Here is a 26,209-nt window from a genome sequence, read left to right as displayed (position 1 = left end):
AAGCAGGGTCCTAGTTTTATGTAGACATTTCCCAGCAGGCATGTCCACTGCTGACCACAGGGTAGTTGCCAAGTGGCTCCTGAGGCTGAACCCTTACCTCATGTAGGTAGTAGACATGAGTTCAGGGTTTGGTCTGATTGGAATCACTGAGATCCGTTTCTTTCTCCTAGAGAAGGAATTGTATACATCCACTCATGCACAGAAGACATCTGACTCCTCAGCACCTGGGCTGCCTGGAGGAAGGGTAGGTTTCTGCACCAATAGGAGGATAGTGGTACACGAAGAAAGGAAAGTAGAGATCAGAAGGAGCTTCTATGGACTTCTATAAATGTTGGTTGGGCAGGGTGCTGTTTTTTTCTGAATTCAAGAAGCAGGAAAAAAAGCATTTGACCTTGAAGAATTTTGAGCATAACAAAAGATTTTGAACTATATAACCCTTTTAAAACCTATTTGCTGGGGTGCTTGTGCTAATTTGAATTATATTTTTATCTTTAGATTCTTTCCACATTGCCAGTAAGTAGACATGAGTGCTAAGCTAATGCATAGAAAATAAAAATAAAAGGACTTGCTGGACACCAGTGGCTTAAGTCTATAATCCTAGCTACTTAAGAGGTTGAGGTCTGTGGATCATGGTTTGAAGCCAGCCCAGGCAGGGAAGTCCATGATGAACTTTATCTTCAATTAATTACCCAAAAAGTGGGCAGTGGAGCTATGGCTCAAGTTGTAGAACACGAGCCTGGAGAGAAAACAGCAACAAAACTCCAGAACAGTACTCAGGCCCTGAATTTAAGCCCCAGAACAGGTACACAAAAAAATTAATTAAAAAAAATATAGGAACTTTATGCCATGCTCCTGGAAATCTAATAGGAGACAAAATTACCCAAACTAAAAACAAAATATCTATCTGTTTTTCTGTAGAAAGTGGCAAGAAAAAAGTCACTAACTGTTTGAGCCACTGTATTATGCTGTTAAATAAATCAGTTCCACTACAGTGGAGAGCCCCATGGGGGAGCAGCATGATGGCCAATGGGAAAGTCTGCTGATGTGAACTCCTATTGGGAGTGCAGTTTGATGTTTTCTTTTTTGTTTTATTGATGGCCTGAAACATACTTTTAGTTACTGGTTCACATATTTCCCTGAGTTAGCAAAAGGACATTTGGTATGTAAGGTTTGTTTTCAGACAGCCTACAGTTGATACGGCCTATTCTCCACCAGTATAAGTACAGGGAGGGTACAGTTGGCGTGTATTCTGAACTGTATGCTCACTCTATACTTCAAATGGGTGACATAGATTTCTTCATGTCATGGGAGAATGAGGCCTACTCTATATGACAAAGCTTCATAGAGACAGTAACATTTAGTAAGTGGTTTAGAAATTACTTGGGCCTTTCCAAGGGGAGAGGATGAAGTGGCTTCAGAACCTTCCTGGGCCCTCAGTAAGTATCATAGCATGGACATTACTTGGGAGCCAAAGGAAAAGAAAGATTCATGCTCCTCCCCAGATCTCCTAAACAGAATTTGCATTTCAACAACATCCTCTCTCATCAGCTGTAAGCAGGGGAAGTAAGAAACACACATCTAGATCAGCAGGGCTCAGCCTTAACAGTACACTGTGATCTCTCAACAAGGTTTAAAAAAAAATCTGGTCCCCTGGGCCTTCCCAGTTATTGTATTATAGTTTGTTTTGGGTATGGCCCAGATGATAGCAAAATGAAACAAAAACTCTCCAGTGATTTCAGGGAGTAGCAAAGGCTAGAAAATAAGACACAGAATCTCAGCAATTGTGGGAGAGACATTTCCAGACTAAGGCTGAGTGCTGGGCAGGAAAGTAATTTAGGAGCTGGGGTATTTGTAGGCATTGGGCTGGAGGGAGGGGCCACGTAGATCTTGCAGTATCTGTTTCTCTTTAAGATCAGAACACTAAGTAGACATTAGGAGATTAAGAAATGTATAAAAAAAGGAATAAAATGCATGATTAGCCCTCACTTTGGTATCTCTCTACAACCTCAAGATGAGCCAGGAAAGATGACCAGCCACAATATCCATCAGAAAGGATGGTGGTCAGCACCGATAGCTGTGACTTGGAGCAATGAAAACATGGACTATATGCCCAAAAAAGCAGCACAGAAATACTATTAGAGCTGCTAAAGGATAACACCTTTTCCTTCTTCCTGTAATCTCTCTTGGCCTATCATCATTTTTCAATTCACTATTTAATACTATGTTCCCTTGGACACAGGATACTTACAATAACAGAGTAGACCTCACTGGTCTCTCAGGGTCCTGACCCAATTAGTCAGTAGGGATGTGAGGCTCACTAGCTATTGGGATCTCCATCCCTCTAAGCCACTAGTCTCTAGATTGAGATGCCTGGTCCTGCCTGGGGCAATAGATTCAATCACCCTCTCCCAAGGGTCTCATAGCCTCTGATCGTTTTTGTTGGACACCTGAACCCAAGAGAATTTCAGCCTTTACACCAGGAAATAGTTGTGTACCCAAATGAAAAACTATTTTTGCTTTTATTTTAGCCTTGTTTTAAATTCCTTGATTTAGGGCTGGGAAGGTGGCTTAGTGGTAGAGCGCTTGCCTTGCATGCATGAGGCCCTGGGTTCGATTCCTCAGCTCCACATAAGCAGAAAAAGCCAGAAGTGGCGCGGTGGCTCAAGTGGTAGAGCACTAGCCTTGAGCTGAAGAGCTGAGGGACAGCGCCCAGGCCCAGAGTTCAGGCCCCAAGACGGACAAAAAGTTAAAAAAAAATCCTTGATTTACACTGAGTTAGGTGGATGAAAGGTTTGCCCCTGCAGATACTCCTGGATATGCTATGGTGCTTCCAGGCATCACCAAGCCTGGACCCTCTTCATGCCTGTGGCCAGTGTTAAAGGGAGAATTTATCTGTGAGGCAGACAGCAGGAAAGGGGCTGGTGAGATGGGGAGATAGGGTTGATCCTGATATGAGACACTAACATTTCCCTTCTCATTGGCCTCCCCATGGCCTCCCTTCTGGACCTCTGTATGTGCTCTACTGTCCCTTGGACTTGGAGTTTGAAATACATTTTGCAGTAACACTACAAGGAGTGTCAATTAGTGAGCTCCCAAGTGAGAGCCATTTCCTAGAGTTGGTCCTACATGCCCTTAAAACCAGCACTGGGTGGCGGGGCGGGGGTGTGGGGGAGCGACAAGTTAGAGATTAAGGTGACATTCAGATTAGGGTGTAGCAATGTTGAAAATAAATGTACTTGAGAATATCTTTGGCTTATATGACTGGAATAGATAGTGACATCATTAAAATATACATTAGTCTCCCCTTATCTGTGGCTTGACCATCTGCAATTTTAATTACCTGTGGTCAACAGCAGTCCCCAAATGTTAAATGGAAAATTCCACAAACAAGAAGTTCCTGAGTTATAAGTTGTACAGCATTCTGAGTTGTGTGGTGGAATCTTATACTATCTCATCCTGCCCTGCCTTTCCCCAGAGTACTCACATTGTACCCATTTCTCACCCCCTCAGTCATGTAGTATCTTTTGTTACCAGATCTACAGTTTACAGACCTTGTGTTTATAGTTCAGGACTCTCGATGGTTTCAGGAATCTTCTTGGAGTCTGCCATATTCCCCATGGATGCAGGAGAAAAAAATATGGGGAGTGGGCAGAAATAAGTTTCAAGTAACTGTGAATACTTCATTTGTTCCAATACCTAATCCTTCTTTTCACTGGTTCCACTGCATAGACTGCATAGACTTTCAGAACAGGGATAAATACTAAAGGGGAGAGAGTATGAGGCTCATTCGGAGCTCTAATTAGCCTGTTTTGAGTATTTCATACTTAAGTATGATGTTAAATTTGATTCACACATACCTATTTATTTCTCTTTCAAAGACCGTTTTCAGGAATGGTATTTATGTCAAGTGTCTGTTAGACACCAATGAATGCATCCCACAGCACAGGCTCTTTTCCAGTTCTGTGAAGGATGTCTTACATGACTAGATCCACTGGGAGGATGGGCACTAGAAGTAAAGTGGGGATTTTCTTGTAGCCTAGACTTACAGGAGGACGCCATGATGCTAAGCACCACAGGTTCTAGGTAGAGCAGCCATCTGTCTGGTGCTAATTTAAACCCTCAAATTTATTTGGGTACTTCCAGTTGACTGTGTGAAGAGAGGTGAGGGCCTCATGAGACATCAGTGGTCACAGGAGGCATACAGAGGTACACAGTTCACAAGGATGCATCAGGTGTGTTTGTCCAGGGAGCTAGATGGGCTGGGGAAATTCTCACAGACTCTTCCTTTGAGAATACCCAAAGAAAGTAAGCCCAGACTTGATGCTTTTCTGGGCAATACATGAGGTCTAGGAAAGGCGTCAACACTAATCTAGCCTCTGGTAGGGCCAGAGAAAGATATGTGTGCTTTTCATGGGTCAGGAGACAAAATGAAGATGGCTGACCTTGAGCCTTCTTGCTTAAACCCATCATTTTTGACTGTTTGTAGGCAAAGGCTACTCCAGTGACAGCAGATTGTGGAGTACCTTCTGATAGTAGAGATACACAGATGGTCAAGTTGGGCTGCGGTGAGAGTCTTCAGGCCCTCAAGAGAACCCATAATAATCTCACAATAGAGCCTGCATTTGAATGCTAGGCCACACAGCACAGACCTTAAGCTAATCAAGTTTTGTCACAACAAAAGCTGTGGTGACAGAATGATACTTGCCTTGACAGTAGAAATACCTCTTTGCTATTTTTCTAATTCCAAGCTGTGAAAGAAAGGTAAAATCTAGAAGCTTGCAGGAAAAACAGTGAAGAGCTTTGCAATTGACATGAAATCAGAGTATTCCAGATGGCACTAAATTTATAAACCTGAAGTATTCAGAAAGTTTTGGAATCTATGTAAGATATCACTGGACATGAGAAAGCAAGAATTTAAAAGTAGAGTTGAGTGGAAGTAGAAGACAGAGAGATGATAGAGGAAGAAAGGGAGCAAGGGAGGGAAGGACAGAGGAAGGATGGAAGAAGACTTGAGAGACACTTCATGTTCCTATTTCTTTCAGCTGGAACAAATCAATAAAGCTGTTCATTAGCATTCTGATTGGGCATCAGTAATCAGAAAGGGAGATTATTCAGTTTGGTATCAATGTTCTTCATACAAAGAATCTGAACTATTTCCTTCTTTCCCTGTGCTCCGAAACACTTCAAATATTTGGGAACTGTATATGCACTGACATGCTAAACAATTCACCTGTAAAAGTACTGGGCTCTGTCACTTTATTGGCCAGGGGCAGGTGAGGCCTTTCTTTGGGCTGAACATGACAGCAGACCTTCCATTTGGTCACCTCCAGTGTCATTGATAGTGTAGTGTAGGGGAAGGACAGAGAATATCTTGTGTTTAATTTTTAGTTTGAGTTTAAATCATCATCCAATGGTTGCTACCCATAACTTACTAGCCTGGGTAAGTGCAGGACCTTTTTGTGTATGCTTGAGGTGTATGCTTCTCCAAAGAGAAGAAGATCCCCTGCAGATCCATTGGATAGACCCTACCCAGGTGGATGTGAGTGAAGTGTAGAAATCTAGAGAGGTCCTTGTGACACACTATCTCTCATCTTTTGGGGAAAAGTGCAGTAAATCCATAAAGGGGAAAATCCTGAAAGAGTTCAAAACATCTGTAGGTTCTATCCTGCCGTTATTATTTTTTTTTAATCATGGTTCTGTCCCTATGCAATGAAAACGAGCCAAACAGGTTCTCCAAACATGTCCGGCCCTGTACTTCTCAGCAAAGCTAGCCCTTTGGTCCCGCTCCATTGTATGTGTTTGTCGCCTGTAAGATAGGGAAGCAGCAGGAAGATAGCTGCCATCTGTCCAGCCCAGCACCTCTCATTAGATGGATAAGCATGTTGCAAGGCATCTCTCTGGTCTAGAAGGCTGCCTTGAAATCACATCAACATTTCCTGTCCAGTCCTTGCTCAGTCGGCAATGGATGGGAAAAAGGAGGACTGGGTTACTTCAGTTCCGGCACCTTACGCATCAAAATTGCTTCCCTCTTTGCAACTTCCTTTCCCTGGAGGACCTAATTTCTTTTACACATTTTGACCTATCTCTGCCTAGAAACCACCGCAGCACTTCTCTATGAAGCATTTCCCTGTTTGAATTTTTTATTTTGCTGCAGGCAAACGCACCAGGCTCGGCTCTCCCACACTATGACGTCAGCCTGGCTTCAGGGCCCAGCTGGATGAAGGTGTGCTTTATGAAGTTCAACCCTGGACCCTGGGCCATAAATACACGCTGTCCATATAACAGCTAACATTGCCCAGGCTTCTCTGAAACACCATGTTAATAAGCAGACAGTATGTCTTTAAAATATGGAAAAGTAGTTAATCTTTCCGCTGGCAAATCCTTCACGAGGGGTGGTTTTCCTAGGCTTCAGGGCAGGCACATGCAGGGCTTTTCATCTCCTAGGGTTTGAAAAGGAAAATGGGGACATTTGCTATGGTGGACTTCCCGTGAAGTGTGTTAAAATCAGAATCTTGTGTTTGTTGTCACGAAGCAGCCAGTATGGGGTGATGTCAATGGATTGCACCTCGGGGAATCTGTGCACTAATAATTCCAATGCAGGACAGAATCTGCGGCCTGTGGTAGCAGAGCTGCATGGGCTTGGGCAAGCTCTGTGTTGGATGGAACTCCAGCTCTGTGCTAGCTACTCTGGTAAACTACTTAGCCCCTTGTTTCTCTGACTCTAAAATGGGTATAATCTGGTCTTAGTCCTACAACTGCTGTAAGAGTTTACACATCCTCCATGAATTCCAGTTTTTTCTAAAATAAGACAATCAGCACTCCTTGGTTCTTGCACAGACTTTACTTTGTAAATACTTTAAGAATCTTAGACAAGAATGCATGAATCCTTATGATGATCCTTATTAGTGTGAGAGATTAAGTTCAAGTTGACTATCAGCAATTTTTTTTATTTGCATCTAAAGGCAGTGTATTTCACTGTGACATTTCCATACATGTGTGCTATGTTTTCCAATCTCTTCCTTCCCCCACTTGCCCAAACAATTTCAACAGGTTTCATTGTTCAACATCCATGCTGATAATCTATTCCAGTTATACTCATGGTCTTTCACTCTCCCTAGATCAGTTCTCTCTTGATGTTACCTATCTTCTTCCCGACAGAACTTGTTCCTCTTTCCCTTCCCTCTAACCCCCTATTGATCCAAGAACTTTTCCACAGATTTTATGTTATCGTATTACAGTGCCCAATATCAAACTCAAGGCCTCACATTTGCGCTATGCCCCTAATCTTGCATTTTTAAATTTGTACTAGTTTAAATTTTAGAGAGTGAGTCCCCCAACCTCTACCATTCTTACATATCTATCCTTCATCGGTGTCTACTCTTCTATGAATATCTTTATGGGTTTTGATATTGAATAATGCAAGTCTCTTCCCTTCCCTCTTAATGAAGTCCTTCCCCCCACCACATTTGTTTTAATTCTTCTTTGTACTGAAAGTATCTGAGAATCATTACCTTAAATTCTACCCAAATCATATTTGGATATTGCATGCAATTGGTTTTGTGTTACAAAGTTAATTAAGGTAGAAGTGACATTTTTTAAATGAGTGCTCTTTTCCTAATGTTCTGATGTTGTCTGATTTTATATTCTTCAGTGATGTTTCATCTTCACAGAAGCATGATCCTTATTAAATTTACTCTTGGGCATTTATAGTGATAATTGGAAGTATCAATGGTTCTTTATGCTATAAACAGTTCCCATTGGTTACTACCAGTGTCAGGCTATGGTTTTATATGCTGATTATGTAACTAGTCAGCTTGCTGAGTTCTTTTATTAGTTCCAAAAGCTGGTCAGTGGGTCTGTGTGGGTTTTCTAAGAACATAGCTATATCTGTTCTTTGGTGTTGTGGTAGTATTCACCTAGGGGTAGATTTTCAATGAGCATTTCAGTTTTGTTAATAGCAATTGGCCAGCCCATGTTTATAGCTTAGCCAAAGGTAGATAATTTATGATTTATTTCTCCAAGGTGTGTTTTCCCTAAGTTTTAAAATTGTTTGCAGCCGTATACATAAAAGTCACCAAAAATGTTTAAAATGCCTCATTATCTTTTGGGTTTTAATGTTGCTTTGTGACTTCTTTCTTAATCAAGAGTGCCAGAAGTTGACTTAAGATAATACCTCTTTAAATCACAGTTTGACTTCATCACTTTTATTCAGTTTTATTTGTACCTTAATCTTTTGCTTTCATTACTATAAATTCTGTCATTACTTCAACAAATACTTACTGTGAATCTTCTGTCTCCAGCATAGCTATAGTTACTGGAGATAAGAGAGAAGTAACAATCAGATGCGGTCCTTGTAGGCAGGAACCAAGCCAGGAAGAAGGGGTGGCAAAGAAAGGTAGTCTCATCCTTGATTCTTGGCAGCCACTGATCATGCTGGAAGGAATCTGCGAAAGAAGATGTATGAGGAAGGAGGAAGAGAGGCAAGACAGAAAATGGAGATGAATAGTTTTATGTTATCAGTACAGATTTCAAACGCAGGGTCTCACATGGCTTGGCTTGCTAACTTGGCTGCCACAATAACATTTAGGCCTTGAGCCATGCCTACAGCCTTAAATAATTGGAGCTGTGGTCTCGTGGATTTTTCTTTGCAACTGGCTTTTTTATATCATCCTTTCCCAGGTAGCCAGGATTACATTTGTGAGTTACTAGCACCCTGAAAAATAATTCTATTTAGGACTTAGACTACAGGAACTAGGAAATCAAGCAGTAGTTAGAAGACCTAAGGAGAGTTGCTTTTCATGACATGGAAGATGACAAAACTTGTCAGATGAAAGGGTAGGGATGAGGAAAACTATTTGTGCAGTGTTTACTTGTTCTTAGTGGCCTCTGGGCAAGCCTGAGAACTGAGCCTTGGAGAGGAACATCAGTACTCCAGGGCAGATGAAGGAAGAGATACAGCGAGGGGAAAGGTGAACATTTATGATCTCATTTCCCAGCTCCTTGATTTGAAAATGTAGTTCAATTATTTGTGATCTTTTTGTTTTCCTACCATACTTAAGCACACACTGTACCCATTTTGCTCAAGTCACTCTGATATTCTCAAGGGTAGATGAAATGTGTTCTTTAACTTTTACATTTTTATTGGTTGGTTGTGGGGCTTGAACTCTGGGCCTGGTGCTGTCCCTCAGCTCTTCAGCTCAAGGCAAGCACTCTAGCTCTGGAGCTACAGCACCACTTCTGGTTTTCTGAGTGGTTTATTGGAGATAAGATCTCACAGACCTTGCTGGCTGGGCTGGCTTTGAACCATGATCCTCAGATCTCAGCCTCCTGAATAGCTAGGATTACAGGCATAAGCCACCAGCACCAAGCTGTGTTATGTATTTTTATGATTCCTAGAAGTCTCTACTAGAAGAACATGCAACCAAAGATTTCTGATCCTAGAAATGTGCTGCAGTTCTCCATATTTCAAAATAGTTCATATTGTATATTGTTTAACCTGAGTTTCCATTCCATATTTTAATAGATCATTCTTCTCCATTTCTTTTTGCTACTTCAGTTTATTTACACAAAGATCCATTTCATATCTTGTTAGTGGCTTAGTATGAACTGTTTTGTTACATTTTAATAATACTTTACTCAGTGAACATTTGTGTACTAACATTAATAGCCTTTCTCTTTTAATGTTAGCTTTTTTTCTAATACATTTTCCCTCTTTCTAAGTCATTTTGTTTTAGGAATGTTTGTGGCAAACAACATAATACTAGTATTTTTGTATGAGTCTCTGCCTTTTAATATGGGAATCTATCAGCTTCATTTTTATTGTAATTGCAATAATTTTAGACAAAGTGGAAGGGATGTATATGTATTTAACTTAATGCTATGTAGGATTAATTGGGTTTTTATTTTTCATATTTCCAGTAATTATTTCCAAATTTTCTATAATCTTCTACAGTTACCTTTGTCATTGAGACAGCTTTGATTTCCTTTCCCTCAAAACTTCCTTGATCTGTTTCCTCATCCCCCCCCCATTCCTGTGGTAGTTTTTTCTCATTCATTTCCAAGTTATTTATTCTGCAGAAGCTTTAAGACTGGTCTCTCTCCTTGATGATTTGAACTTCCAGTCATGTTTGACTAACTATTCAATGAAAAGAATAGGGATTTTTCTTTTTTACAACTGAGAAATTTTTCTTCCTTTGAATTTTTTATACTTTAATCTCATTCCTCTTTATTGTGCAGCTGGCATTTGATAGATTGGTTTGACTTACTCTTCTAGTTCTTTTGTTTGTATGTTTTTTTATTGTAAAAATACTATACAGAGGGGTTACAGTTACATAAGCAAGGTAATGAGTACATTGTTGCCTCCTTCTTTGTTTTTTCCCTACCATCATTTCCCTCCCACCTCTACAACTACCCATCTTCCCCCTCCCCCCACCAAAGTTGTAAAGTTCATTTTCAACATAGTGTCTTATACATCTCATTGTTACAGTGGGTCAACCTGTATCCCTATTTAAGCATTTTGTTTTTTCCCATCCCCTTCCTAAATTAGAGAAGGAGCACCAATCAAATACAGTGAAAACAGGGGTTATACCATGGGGGAGGAACATACAAAGAAACAAAAAATTCACATAGTGCATTATAAATATGTTAGAAACAATAGCAAGAAAGAAAAAATTATTTGTGTCCCTATATTGGAGTTCATTTCAACTCTTCTAGCTCTTTTAGAGTTGTTACACAATCTTGGTTTTGTCCTTCTCTTTCCAAATTGGAAGTCACTGTTCTCTGCTGAGAGCCATCTCTGGTTGGATTTTTTATGCTGATAAGCATTATCTATTACACAGAAACTCCAGAATTACTGGAGAGATTACCTTTGCTTAGGTAGGAGTGCATCTAGCACCAAAGGGAATGATAAGCAGAAATTTTGTTTTTAGTTTAAAAATGTTTAAAATGTTGCATAGGTTTCCCAAACCAAGTGTCGTCATGGAGAAGGGAAGAGAGAACCAAAAGTCGGATGCTAGAGTCTAGATAGTGATTTAGGGAGGGGCATGTCCTATTTGCCACTGAGGATGAAGAAAAACAACTGATCTCCAGGGTTTATCTTATGGATAGATATTGGAATTTGCAGAAAGAAAACCAGGTGCATTGGAGTCTTAGTGAATTCATTCATAATTCAGCAAATGAGGTAGTAACAGGTCTAAAGAAGTGGGAGTTTTTCTCCACAAAGCAGAATTCTTCTTCATTAAACAAATTTAATTCACCATGATGATACACTCTAGAGAACACAATAAATTGATTGGAAAGAAGGTTTACTCCCCTATAAACCAATGTTTTTGTCAGGTTAAATTATATTTTCACCAAAGAAATGAATTTAATGAAATATCATGAAACGTGGGCTGTCAGCCTGTGATAAAGGTTTAGCACATCTGCAGAGTCCTCCAAGACACAGCAGCACCTCTTGATAAAGGACAATTTCTATGATGGCCTTCCCATGCCACATCACTGATATACAATAATGCAGAAACAGTTTATTCTGAGCCAAACCTGAGTGACCATCACCTTGGAACATCAATTCAAGTTACCTGGAATTACATACGCCAACCCAGAAAGGGTTCAATTATAGCCACAGAACAAATTGCTGTGTGCTAGGGCCTCTGATGGGTAGACTACAGCAAAGCAAGGATATTTTTTCCATAGGCTTCCAATGTTCTAGATAGCTACTGGGGTCTAAGGCTCTGTAAATCTGAATGATATATCTTAAGAAGTTTACCTAACAATCCCCAGAATATTAGATCAGATACATAAGTTGGCCCCTAAGGAGCCCAAGACATCTTTGCTCAATCTCCGTGTTTTAATCAGCCAAGGTCAAGCAATCTACAGCATCTTCAGACAACTTGAGTTTTCCGCTTCCTCTGTTGGCCATGCCACACACAGTGTGCATGTGGAGACCAAATGTTTTCTTGTCCCATGGAGTTATAGTTTTCAAGTCATGCCTGGGTCACACTACAATTAACTGTCATGATCCAGTTTTGACTTTCCCTCTTTTTTCCATCCATTTTATCTGGTACATTTTCATGTAGCACACAGTAAAGAGTATTGTACTTAGTTACAATGATCAAGAACTTAGTGTGCTTAAAAGAAGAAAAGGTAGCAGATGAATGAAACATTTCCCAATCAATCAAAAAATAAACACTTTTTGAATTTATCACCATACTTTTTAATCAACATGACAGTATGCTTTTTCTCCTTTATGTATAGTGCTTGATGAAATCTATTATTGCGTTTCATTCTAATCTTTTGGCTGATTCTAATATTAAGGAAGATTGGCCTTAAATGTCCAATTCATTGTAACTTTTTTTGGATGAAATGTGTTCTTTAACTTTTACATTTTTACTGTGATATATATATCACAGTGGGGCCTGAACTCTGGGCCTGGGCACTGTCCCTCAGCACTTCAGCTCAAGGCTAGCGCTCTACCACGTGAGCCATAGCACCACTTCCAGCTTTTTCTGCTTTTGTGGTGCTGAGGAATTGAACCCAAGGCCTCATGTATGCAAGGCAAGCACTCTACCACTGAGCCACCTTCCCAGCCCCTGTAACTGTTATTTGTTGCTAAATACTTTGATTTTTTTTCTTACAGTTTTGGTGTTATACCAGGTTCTAGTTTTGGAAAGTCACATTATGAAGTCAGGCAACCACACTTATTTTGAATTCTTTCCCTTGTAACAAATGAGGTAAAGATAAAAGGCCAAACTTGTGGGAAATTTGGTTATTTCTATTAAAAATCTATGAAATCTTGATATCATTTTTAATAATCAGAACATGGAAATGAAATTCTAGCAAGCACGCAGATATGGTTCAGTGTTCTTCTGGTATCCGTTAATTGTACTATAGGATATATCAAAGACTCTAGGTGGAAAATGCACTTGAAAGGTACAGATTAGAGGCCTCATCTATTATTTTCCATAATTGATGCTCTCCATAGTATTTCCATTGAAATACTAACATTTTTTACTAAGAGGTATTTTCTATTGTCCTATAGCCACTTTTGATTCTGTTTCTATTAACACTGTTAATTACCCTACTGAATTAAGTACAGACTCTTTCCTACCTTCGAGCTCAGGAATACTCCTATATCATTTGCCTAGCACTTTATACATTTGCTTTGTAAAAGGTTTTCCCATCCTTTACTATCTTACTGAAACTAAAAACTGCATCTAGAGGAAATATTAAGTGAATTGTCTTTTAAGGAATGTTTCCTATAGAAAATTCAACTTGTCTTAAACTTAACCTGTACTTCCTATGAGATCTCTTTTGGGGGGGTGTTTTAGTATTTGGATTATCAGAGTCAACCCCAAACTTTAGGATATCCTACACCTGGATCAATAAAATAGAAGTGACCCTAAAGCAGATGGGCATCTGCATATTGCCTCTGCTTCCCAGAGTCTCCCAGCCTTATAGTACTGCAATCTGGAGTCCACCAGAACTCATAAATCTGAGTTCATGTGAGTGAAAGGTGTGGTCAGGCCTCATGCTCTAGAGAATCCAGCCCTGCTTACCAGGTTTGGGGTTGTCATGAAACACCAGAAGCTACAACAAATTGGCACTTTTATCTGGGAGTGCCATATCTGGTCATTTCCAATATCAATAGCAGCATAGTAATCTAATTAGTGAGACCCAGTTAATGTTCTTTCTTTTTTCCTAAAAAGAATTTTTGTTGCTTTGGATATGGAAGTTTGGTCTGAAATAGAAGTATCCCAAAAGGAACTTTATTTTTATTAGGTTCTAAATAATCTTCACCAGACAGTCTGAATTTTTCTTAATTCTCTATTTGGTATAATTTAATTTTTTTTCTTTGGAGATTATAAAGAGTGTATTCAAGGAAAACAAGGGTATAAATGAGCAAACAATCATAACAAAAATACAGTTACTGACATAACACCATCATCATTTGTAGTTTATTTAAAAACCAAGTCAGGATTACACTAATTCTTTAAGAAAACATACCAAAGTGTGGTGAAATGGCACATGTCAGTAATCTCAGTACTTGGGAAGTGCTAAGTATTAACAACAGGAATATGACAATTTCAAGAACAACTTAGGCTACATGGTGAGTTTTAGACCAGCTTCAGCTACAAAGCTGTACAGTGAGACCCTGTCTCAAAAAAAAAATAGAGAAGGAAAGGGACAACATAGCAAGCAAATTCCAAGTCTTTTAAATGATCTGTATACGAAGATATTCAAGACTATAAGAATGCATTCTAAAAGAACAAGTATAAGTGCAATAGTTGTTAGAGGAATTTGTGAGTTCATTTGATTTGTCAGTTCAGTGAAGATGAGTATCACCCAATTTTTCTAGGTACACACAAACACACACCCACACACACTGTCAGGAACTGGAACCCATATGAGGGGAGAATTGTAAATTCAAGAATTTATAGCCCCTGAGGTTTTGTTGGACAGAAGGTGTTTAATCATACCTGGGCTAAATTCTTGGTTTCATAACAGAGGCAGGCTGCAGGCCCTGTAAGACCCATGAAATCATTTTAGTCTCACTCTGCCTAGGCAACTACAAGTGGGACTCAAAACTCAATAAATCTAGGCCTGTGAATGATGCTATAAATATCCAAATCGCCCTTAGCAGAAAACAAGGTTCCACACCTGCAGCTCTTTGAAGGAATCTCTCTCTCTCTTCCAGTAGGCAAAATCATTTGATTTTAGCTCTTACTCATTGAGTCATTTTTTTCATAATAAAGATTATTTTTTGTGAGAATACCATACAGAGGAGTTACAATTACATGGGCAAGATAACGAGTACATTTCTTATCAAGCATTGTTGCCTCCTCTTTGTTTCCCCTTCCCATTCCTTCCCATACTCCCCCCACCTCCCCCCACCCAATTCCCCCCGCCCCCACCAAAGTTTTAAAGTTCATTTTTCCACATAACGACTTGTACATCTCATTGTTGCAATGGGTCCGCCTGTATCCCTAGTTAAACTATTTGTTTCTGCCCTTTCCCTCCATAAATTATACCAGCATCAAATACAGTGAAAGCAGGGGTTATACCGTGGGGGAGGGACATACAAAGCAACAAAGAAATCATCTTATAAATATGTTAGAAACAATTGCATGAAAGAAAAAAAACATTTGAATACTTATCTTGGGGTTCATTCCCCTAACATTAACTTATCTGACCTTTTCTGCTTGTCTCAGACATATACTAGTAATTGCAAATCATTCAGTCATTTTTATCCAAGAAATTCCCTGTGGAAGGAATCTGGGGCCCTTCATTAAGTTCGATGCCATCTTTCTCAGGCAATGGCATCATCTAGGAAGTCTGAGCCACCTTATTGTTATGAACTGTTCTTCGTCTGAATATTCATACTGTTTTCCATAAAGACTATAATATTTTAGATTCCCACCAACAGTGTAGAAGACTTCCTTTTTCCTCTGCATCCTCATCTGAATAACTGAAGCAATAAAGATAGTGGATGCATGGATCAAGTGGTAGAGTACCTGCTTAGGAAGCCTGAGTTCAAATCTTATTACTCAAAGAAACAGCTGCCCAATAAATAAGTGGGCTAAAGACTTAAAGATAAACTTTTCTGAAGAGGAAACAAGAATGGCCAATAGACACATGAAGAAATGTTCAACCTCTAGCCATAAAAGAAATGCAAATCAAAACAACATTGAGATTCCACCTCACCCCAGTTAGAATGGCTAGAATCAAGAACTCTAATAACAACAGATGCTGGAGGGGATGTGGCCTCTAGAAGGGAACCTTACTGCATTGTTGGTGGGAGTGTAAACTTGTTCAACCACTTTGGAAAGCAGTATGGAGGTTTCTCAAAAGATTCCACATAGAGCTCCCCTATGACCCAGCGATCCCACTTTTGGGCAAAGTGGGATTGTTTTATCCAAATTATCACAAATAAAGAAAAAGATTTATTTATCATCTCTATTTTTAATTTTTATTTTATGTATGCTTTGATCTTTAAACTATTTCTTATGATCTTGCATTGATTTATTATTTTTTCTAAGTTTCTGAGATGTGTTGTTAGATTATGATTTGTTTGGTCTTTATACATTTTGTATTCACTTGACCACATATAAATTTTCCCACAAGTTCACTTGCAAAACCTTTTTACAATACCACCACCCATTTCATGGTATTTTCATTGACTTACAAGTACTCTGCTTATACGGGAACAGATCTTTTATTGGCAGTTCTAGAGATTGAACTTCAGGAATTGCTACGCTGGTATTCTATCATTTGAGCCACACCTCCACTTCTGGCTTTATTCTAGTTAATTGAAAACAAAGTGTCTTAGATTATCTGCTTGAGCTAGCTTTTGAACACTGATCCTGCGAACTCAGCCTCCTGAGCAGCTAGGATTATATGTGTGAGCTACCAGCCCCAAGATTGCCTTGATTATTTTCTATATGGGTTCTCTTTTTATGTCCTGCTGGACTATGATCTTCCTGTATATGCTTCTTGGGTGTGTTGCTAGAGTGCGCACCCATTATGCCTACCTATTGATTGAGATAGAGGCCTCGATTTTTAGACCTAGGATGGCCTTGAACTGCTACTCCCCATCTCTGCTTCCCAAGTAGGCAGAGATGGTGCCTTGAGTCGCCATGTTGAGCAAAACTAGTCCCTTTTAGAACAAACACTTACCTTCTTTTCTCCTCAACAAATTCTCATATTTTGTGACCTCCTTCATAAAACATGTCTCATTTCCCTCAGATACGGAGCTGTTTCTCCTCTTGTTCGTTTTGATAATTAACCCCTAGCAAGTACACAGACTAATACTTTTACATTTTTGTAATGAAATTTTAAGTATGGAAACATACCCAAATATATTTAGGGTTTTGTTTTGTTGAGACAGGGTCTGAGTATGTAACCTAGATAGGGCTTGAGACTCTCCTGCTCAGCCTCCAAGTGCCAGGATTATAACCTTTGTCTCCGCAATGACTCATTTAGCCTTTAAATTACATAAAATAAAAATGCCAGTCATAGACATCAGTATTCTATTTAGAAGTCACCTAGCCCTCTAATGAATATTACTTAACAGTATAGCATAATCTGATAGTTTTAGTGAAGATTACGTTGAAGCTCTGAGGATTTTACTTATAAATGTTTATTCTACTTACCTTTTCCTAATCTACCCATTACTAACAATTATCCAAATTGCTCATGGAAATTTTGAGGCATTATACAAAGCTTGTTAGCCCTCATTAACCATTTTAATAGCATGTGAATGTTATGCAGTATCTAAGCAAGCACTCTCTAAGCTAAATAGTAGACAAGCCTTAGCTACTTAGGATTTTCCCAAGTCTTACAAACCTTGAAGAGTGTGTTTGGGATGATGTTATTTAATTTATGAGCACTCATTTATTTCTCAGTCCCTTTGGTATCATTAGACATATAAAGAGAGAAATACAGAGAAAAGATTCTCTGGCTCTTTTTTAGATTTATTCTTTTTCAGTTTCCAAGTTTCCAAAATGTTTTTTGTGATTTTGATGATCACCTCTTCCATCACTTAAAGCAAATCTTTAATCCTGAAATTGCAATTCAGTATCATACTTTTGGAAGTGAAGTAAGATGGGTTATTCATCTATCTCAACCACAGAAAAAGTTAAACCCTGTTCAAAGAAACTTTCTCCTTTGACCTAGCCTTTACTTTTGCTATTTTCTATCTTTCCATCTTAAAGCTAGTCATCGGCAGAAACCACCTTTATATGTAAACTTCATTTACAAAGTGTTTAAATACAGCAACTTAAAATGTAGGAAGGCCGTACTAGGGAGACCTAAGGAGTTAAATTCTTCGAATCTGCCTTGTTTTCTAATCAGATGTAATCTTGAACATCTAACATCCAATCTGACTGTCCAACCTGAGAAGCAACCTGTGAAAGCCTTCTTGAGCTTTCTGACCTCTTCCCTGCTTTCATGCATCTCAGGTTCCCAGTCATTCTGGAAAGAACAAGTTCTGCCTAAACTCCCTTGAAGGAAACAAATGTGTGCTCTGAATTTCTAAGAAATCCCTCCCAAATATGAATCCAGTGTAGATGGGACAAACATGAAGGACTAGTAGAAGCCCCTACTCTGAATGGATTTGGGACTTGTGGAAGGGGAAAATTGAAATTTGTAGGATGAGAAAGAAAGGGTCACTAGTCTACCCAGTGTCTTTCAGCCTAGGTTTCTTCTCCAGAGGGGTTAGAAAGGAGCAAGGGAAAGGCATCCCACAAAACCCCAGTGCACTGCAGGGATGGAAAGAAATTAGCTCAATGGCACTAGGGGGAGCCCTAGCTTCCATGTGGGTCAACAAAGACTATCATGGTACCCTGACATGGAACAGAACCCAGTCCAGGTGGCAGATGGCTAATCCTAACCAGGTACTTACAAAGTGCATCAATTACTATGGCAAGAGGGAATGCTAACAGTTTTGAAGAAAACTTTATTTTTCTAACAAATGAATGACAAAATATGATCACATAGTTTTTATCAGGTTCTGAGATGAATTTTTTGCATAACCTTTTCTCATTTGTAGGCTATGGAACAACATTTTTTTGGTGGGAGGGTGAAATAGGTCCCATATAGCATGTTTAATTTAGCTCTCCTTTGTCTGAATTTAAAGACATGTTTCTCTTTTCCTTATTTGAATCCAGTATTTAAATCCTAGATGTTTACGTTAAAAATTGTTATTATAAGCTGAGCACCAGGGGCTCACACCTGTAAACCTAGCTCAGGAGGCTGAAATCTGAGGATTGGGGTTAAAAGCCAGCCTGGGCAGGAAAGTCCATGAGACTCTTATCTCCAATAAACCACCAGACAACTAGAAGTGGTGCTGTGGCTCAAGTGGTAGAACACTAGCTTGAGCGAAAGGAGGGACAGCTCCCAAGGCCCAGAGTTCAAGCCCCACAACCAACAAAAAGAAATTGTTACTATGAAGGTGATCCACAGAGCAGTTACAGTTATATAAATCAGGTAAAGAGTATATTTCTTTTTGGATGTCACCCCTCCCTTTCCAGTTGTTCCCTCCCATCCCCACTAGATGTTTACATTTTAGCTACTTCTTTTTCTTTCTTTAAGCAAGAAAGCTAGGAAACATTTTTGTATGTTAGTCTTGTAACTGTGATTTAAAAATTACCCTAATGGTAGGCCAGGTTCTTGCCTCTAATCCTATCTATTCAGGAGGCTGAGATCTGAGGATCATGGTTCAAAGCCAGCCTGGGCAGGAAAGTCTGTGAGACTCTTATCTCCAATGAACTACCCAAAAAAGCTGGAAGTGGAGCTGTGGCTCAAGTGCCTTGAGCAAAAATGCTCAGGAATAGCACACACACACACACACACACACACACACACACACACACACACACACAATTATCCTAATGATTATTCTAGTTATATGAAGGCAGAGATCAAGAGGATTATGAATGAAAGAGGGCCAAGCAAAAAGTTAGTAAGAGCCCATCTCAATCAATAAACTGGTATGGTAGCTCATATCTTATTTCCATCTATATGGAGGCCTAGGCCCAACTCCAAACTAAAATCTAAATAATAACCAAACTAAAAGGGTTGGTAGGGTGTCTCTAGTGGTAGAACATCTGACTAGTTAAGTATGGGTCTCTTAGTTCCAATCCTAGTATTGCCAAAAATAAATAAAAGAATTTCCTAAAGATAGTCACAATCCATTTAAGTTAGGCATGTTAGCTTTAACAACAATGAAATTATATGACAAGATCAAAAGTGCACTTACCAGGAAAGGTTGCAGCATACTACCATGAACTCAAAGATTACAAGAGAAATCCCAGCCAAGCAAGAAGGAAGCAGCACCGGGAGCCCCCACCAAAGCTATTTGTAGGGATTGCCAGGGCCAGTTTTTCTAGATGGACCTGCACTGTCTCCAGGCCCCTCTCTCTCCTGATCCTAAAGATTACAGGGCCAGCCACCACTACACCAGAATATCACCTTTCTTTCCCTGGCAAAGGAAACTCACCCACTTTAGATACTTCCACCTAGAAGGCATCAGGGGAGGATAGAAGTAGGTATTGGTGGTTAGAAGTAGGTATTTTTTAACTGAAGCTGCATCTACAACCAGATTTTAGGACCATCACAAAAATGCTCAGCAAGACAAGAATCTCCCCCTCTTTCACTGTCAAAGGTTTCTGGTTTGCTATGTGGGAAACCGAGTTTAGGAAGATGAAATATCCTGTATTTAGGGAAACAAAAAAGCCAAGTCATCTTTAGTCGTTTCCCCATGTTTCTGAATACCGGCGAGTTGAGCTTCCCTAACCTTCAGACATACAACTTGAAGTGCCAGCCTTTCTTTCTTGAATTTGCTTCCATTTTAGCTGAGGCTCCTTTTCTCCCCAGAATTGCTACCTAACTGATAGGTATTGTGTTTTGTAATGGTGTATGTGCTGGTTATGACAGTCTCTTCCTGTTTTCACCCCAAAGCCTCCCTCTGTGATCTGTGTTTACCCTGCAAGTTTATGAAATATAACATCCTTTACATATGTCTTCCTGGATAAGGGAATAGAGTTCTGCTGACCCAGGACAAAGGCATAGTATCTTGAGACTTTCCCTATTAATGCCATTGCAGGTCCTGGCATACTTGTGGCACTCTATAAGATACAGTTCATTTTTCAAGCTGTGTCTTTTCAGCTGGAGCAACAAGTATCTATCATTGGCTTCCTTACATTTAGACACTCAGAGAACTCCTACACCAGACTAAGGGCAAGGTTGTAATGATTGAGAGAAAAGCAAATACAAAAAAATATGTAATAAAAGGATCGTAGGAGAAAAAGTCACAGTGCTAGAAAACAAAAATCCCAACAAATGCTTTCTAAGTGATATCCAAGAAACAGTACAGAGTAAAGCAAAGGACTGTTAACTCAAATGAAAAGAAAGGAAGAAGCAAAACTCAGGAAAGACTTACCAATTGCAAAAAATGGGTCATCTGCAAAAGTGGATCATCTTTGTGGCTCAAGGTTGAGCACCAAATTGTTAATGTAAAATGACTGATCTAAAGGATATAAGGAAATAATCTATGTTGAATCAAATATGAGAGACTGGGGCCTGGGAACATGAATTCAGGTTACCCTGAATGGCATGTTCTACAGCAAAGCAAGGAACCCTTTTCTACAGGTTTCTGACCTTATGATGTTCTTAGCTTTATTACTGATGGTTAGAGGTATTCTCAGCTTAGAGATACACTTTAAGAACCTTACCTAGTAGTCACAACAGTATCAGTTCAACACAGAATTTCAATGGCTTAAAGAGCCCAAGAGGTTTGGTTCTCAACCTAGTACATTGCTTCTTTCCACAATGTTGATGTTCTAGTCATCTAGGTTCAAGCACTGCAGGATCTTCAATACTGAAGCAGCTTCAAAGCTTGATGTGGCACCAGCAAGTCTACTACAATCAGACTGGCTGTATTGAGGGACCAGAACTTCTGTTCAACCTTAGCTGTGTACTAACTGATCCTCTCTTCATACAAAATATGTTTCCTTTATTTGGGGCAGATATTGTACAAAGTAATATAGGGGTAATTCTAAGACACCCATAACATCTTTTGCCATACATATAATGTTATCTCTCATTGAGGAAGGAAGAGAGAAAACCTCACCTAGCAGTACATCAAATTCAGGCTAGGATAATAGATCTTTGCTCTGGGACAAAGAAATCAGGTGTAGAAAAGCCAGATTTTACAAACTAGGTGACTTAGCCAACACATCTAACACTCATGTTTTATACATCTTGTATTAACTTCATGTGGCTATACCTCTTCTTATGAGAGCTCAGTAATTAAGTACAGAGCTCCTTCAAACAAGGCAACTTTATAGTAAAAAACAGTCGCTAAATCTTGTTTTATAAAACATAGTTTTCGCTACTCAGGGGGAAATTTTTCCTAACCTTCAACTGAGGGATATGAAATGACCTTTCAATCTTGCATATTGTTCCAACAGGTCCTTTGTCATCCAGCAAATCCCAAGCAGCAATCTGTTCATGGTGGTAGTGGACAGCAGCTGTCTCTGTGAGTCTGTGGCTCCCATCACCATGGCACCCATTGAAATCAGGTATATCCTTTGGTGTGCAGCTCCACCTGCTAGTGCCCAAGTCAGAAAAAGGGGATATGTTACTGCTGGTTGGCTGTGGTCCGTGGCACTGTAATGGCCTCAGTTCTTGACTATAGTGACTAAAGTTAGAACATTGGCAGAAAAATGAGCAAAGAAAAACATGTATAATAAGGCAAAAGAACACCTGGTGGTGTAAGTTAGAGAAGTCCTTTTGTCCCCAATTGTCACTGTTCTGAGTCCATTGTCAGGCAACAGAGAGGGCAAACCTGTTAGCATAAAGTTTTGAGGCCCCCCACCTTAACTCTTACAGGGTACAGAGGCACATATGTTGTCTACTTGTGGGATGACAAATGCTGCTCAATGACAAATGCTGCTCAATGAGGAGAGTTAGGTCAGATTTGTTTGTCTGTTTGTTTGTTGTTGTTTTTTAATCTCTTGGTCTGCCACTGGTGGAGGTCATATGGTGGTCACCTGTGGCCTTTGTGCACACTGGACTTGAAATGAAAAATATGCCCCTTCAGGAAGGTGTGCATTAGTCATAAGCCCAAGATGATTGGCCCATTGGAATGTCTCATGCCTGGCTATCCGCCCTGTGTAGTAAAAGATCAACAGTCAGAATACCTGTGGGAGAAATATTAAGAGAGGGAAAACGTTTTATCATTTCCACTCACTAGAGAGTGAAATTTTCAAGCCAGTTTAATACCAAGCTTTGACCTCTGAAATTCAGAGTAGGAAAAGTAATACTTTGAAACATGCCTTAACTACAGTCAACATAATGAATCACTTAAGTGCGAACGTTTAAAGGCTCAGAAGATCAGAAGGCGTCCGGAATCATGTCATGGCTTCCATCCTGAGGTAAGTGTGAGAATTGATTCTATTCTCTTTTCCCATCAAATTTAAAATGACAGTCTCATAACAGCTGAGATGTTTACTCATGAGAAAAATCCCTAACAGGAAACAAAAACAGAGGAAAATCCGGAAAGGTGATCCTCGGTGCTTTCTTTTTCCTACCCTACATAAAAAGGATAGATTAGAGAAGGACTCTTAGCATAAGTGATGTGGCTGTGGCTCACTAAATGTTAAAATTAATTTTCCCTGCTTACTTTTAGGCAGCTTTTTTGTTAATAAATTCACTCATATAAATATTAGTCGGCATTGATAAAGCCTCTAATCTTGTGAAGTCATAAGTACAAAGACATTCTACTTATACCTGATGGTTGGAGGAAATAAAGTTAATCCAGAGAAAGGTAAACTTATAAAAAAATACCACCAGTAATGCTATGTGCACAAAGGTTTTAAAACCAGAAAAATAAAAATCTAGAAATTAGCTCCATGTCTACCCTTAGATCCATTACCATAGGGTGAATAAATACCTACTCTCAAAAATGTTAATACAGCCAACTGCTTGTTAATCTCACCTTTAAATAGCAAATGATTTTAACTTAAGATAATACAAGTTATTAAATGTTGGTTACATTTGCTTTTGTAGTCAAAGGGTAAATTCAACAGCAGTATACTATACAAATACATGCTGAAAGGTCTTTGTAAAAATTCAGTGATCAACTCTACAATGATCAAAACCACAAACTGAAAGTGTAGAAAAGTGTAGATACAAACAATAATCCCAAACACTAAACCTCCAATTAAAATCAGGAACGGCATACTTAGACAACCAAGAGTAGATTTTATTGGAGTTAATAAGATAATTTGCTTCAGGAATTGAATAGAAGACAAACATAAAACCTACAGTTGGAAGTGGCGCTGTAGCTCAAGTGGTAGAGTGCTCGCCTTGAACTGAAGAGCGGAAGGACAGTGCCCAGGCCCAGAGTTCAAGCCCCACGACCGACAAAAAAAAAAAAAAAAAAAAAACCTACAGTTTTTAAGTTTCTATAGTTGTGAGATAAGGTCCGTGTAACAGAATAAAAAATGTATATATAACATATAGACTAGTTTTACATGGTAAAATGTTAGAATTATGAGGGTTAGATTCTAAGGAGTAGGAACCGTCTCTAGCAAAGACCAGAAAGCTATTGAAGGAAAGCAGATCCATATAACTAGACCAAAAAAATGTAACTATAACCAAGATTGTTTAAGTTCATTAGCTAATTTTATGGAACTTGAAAAAGGATAAGTCACTGAGAGATCAGGAAGTTCAGGTAAAGATGAAATGTCTTGTAGCAATTAGTAGCTTTGCCATAGAAGTTACTGAGAGATAAGGAAGCTCAAGTAGTGATTCTAGTGATTGGTGTCTTTGTCATAGGTAGAGAAATGGGAAATGCCATTGGCTAAATGACCTGTTACCAAGAGTCTTTAAAACAATAAAGAATGCATGATAAAAATGAATGCTTACTAACAACAACATAGCATAATAAAATAGAAGGGAAATGTCAGTTAGTGGATATGAACCAATCTGGAGTAAGAAGTAAATAAATTTTCATTTTTGTAGAAGTCTCCTTTCACACATCAAAAAGTGAAGATAGAAGAAAACACATACAAACCATGGACAAAGGTCTGAAACAATTAGACCCTCCCTTATAATCTTTATATACTGAAACATAGAAGACCAGCATTTTTTTTTTAATTTTAAGATAATCAAAGCAGACATCTCTACCACCAGGCCTTTACCTCTTTCTTGAGTGTTCTACTTAAGAGTTTGCAATGAGGAATTTTATGAATTGACAAATGAAATCAGAGATTTATTTATTTATGCATTTATTTATTTATTTTTGTCGGTCATGGGGCTTGAACTCTGGGCCTGGGTGCTGGTGTCCCTGAGCGCTTCAGCTCAAGGTGAGTGCTCTACCACTTGAGCCACAGCACCACTTCCAGTTTTCTGGTGGTTAATTAAAGAGTCTCACAGACTTTCCTGCCTGGGCTGGCTTTGAACCGCAATGCTCAGATCTCATCCTCCTAAGTAGCTAGGATTACAGGTGTGAGCCACCAGCGCCTGGTGAAATCAGAGATTAAAAAAAAATTTTTTTTTTCTGGTTGTGGGGCTTGGGTACTAACCATGAGCTCTCTTGCTCAGGGTTAGTATTACCACTTTGAACCACAGTACTACTTCCCATTTTCTGGTAGTTAACTGGAGATAAAGAGTCTCACAGACTTTCTTGCCCAGGTTCTTCAGATCTCAGCCTCCTGAGTAGCGTGGATTGTATGTGTATATCACTGGGGTCTGGAGAAATGAGAGAGTTTTAAATCTCTAACTTAATAAGATTTGCATAGATATATACTATCTCATCATTTAGGTCCCAGAAGAATTTGTCCTTAGGTTGGAAAGGGAAGAGAAGCCTAGGAATCACTCTGATTTCAAAGTTGCAAGTTTAAGACCTACTGGAACCAGTTGTACTCTAACCAACCCCTGCTTCCCCCATAGGAGAATGCAAGGGAGTGTGGGGGTGCACCGACTCTCCAAGCCTCAGTGGCCCTTTTTCTGCTCCCTCTGCTTTTGATCCTCTTCTCAAGGTGACACTGACTGAAATATTCTCTTGGCATGCTAAATCATGGATAAACTGTGAACCAAAATATGGTGCGACATAGGAGATACAAAATATATAGTCCAACCATCAGCATCTCATGATTTTAAACTGTGCGTGATATAAACTCTTAAAGATATGTTGACAAAAAAGTTATCTTTTTACTTTGCTAGTCATGCCAATGTGAGTTTGCCACATGATATTCATCCTCATCAGACATGGGACTGCCAGAGGTAGGCAGTGTCCCTTCTGCTTGAAACCCATGGAAATCAATTTAAAACTGTGTACTTTTTAAATAAAGTATATTAAAATCATAATCTCCTTGTTTGGAATCTATCATCATTTTATGGGCTGAGAACTGAGTCTAAAAAAAAATGATTGGGAGGGAAAAGCCATCCTTTCCAGAACCCAGTAAAGGGGGGTTGTTGGCAGAGAATTTGTTCTAAAGCTGATTCTAGACAAATATTTAACAATTGTTTAAATGTCCCACTCAAATGTAAAAATATTTACAGAAGTAAATCAAAATATCATCTACATAGGAAGAGTTTATTACATGGAATCCTGAATTCTGTTGAATTAAACTTCAATAGAAATCATAATTTGGGTAAGAACACAGCTCTCATAACATTTAAACACTGAACCATTTAAGAATAGAAA

The 26,209-nt window shown here is 39.2% G+C and overlaps 1 protein-coding gene across 1 annotated transcript in view; it reads left to right on the top strand.

Moving 5' to 3' along the window:
- Positions 1-25,869, top strand: part of Cacna2d3 (calcium channel, voltage-dependent, alpha 2/delta subunit 3) — a 935,068-nt gene extending 909,199 nt beyond the window's left edge. Inside the window, exons 36-38 of the mRNA XM_013030732.1 lie at positions 21,966-22,078; positions 22,849-22,931; positions 25,453-25,869. Of these exons, the coding sequence (XP_012886186.1) occupies positions 21,966-22,078; positions 22,849-22,931; positions 25,453-25,545 (289 nt within the window). The 3' untranslated portion in view covers positions 25,546-25,869. The remainder of the gene's footprint in view (positions 1-21,965; positions 22,079-22,848; positions 22,932-25,452) is intronic.
- Positions 25,870-26,209: the final 340 nt, after the last annotated feature.

This window comes from Dipodomys ordii, unplaced genomic scaffold (assembly GCF_000151885.1).
Source record: "Dipodomys ordii isolate 6190 unplaced genomic scaffold, Dord_2.0 Scaffold132, whole genome shotgun sequence".
In the NCBI taxonomy this organism is placed as follows: domain Eukaryota; kingdom Metazoa; phylum Chordata; class Mammalia; order Rodentia; family Heteromyidae; genus Dipodomys; species Dipodomys ordii.
Note: the sequence above shows the minus strand (reverse complement) of the source record. Positions and strands in the feature narration are given on the sequence as shown.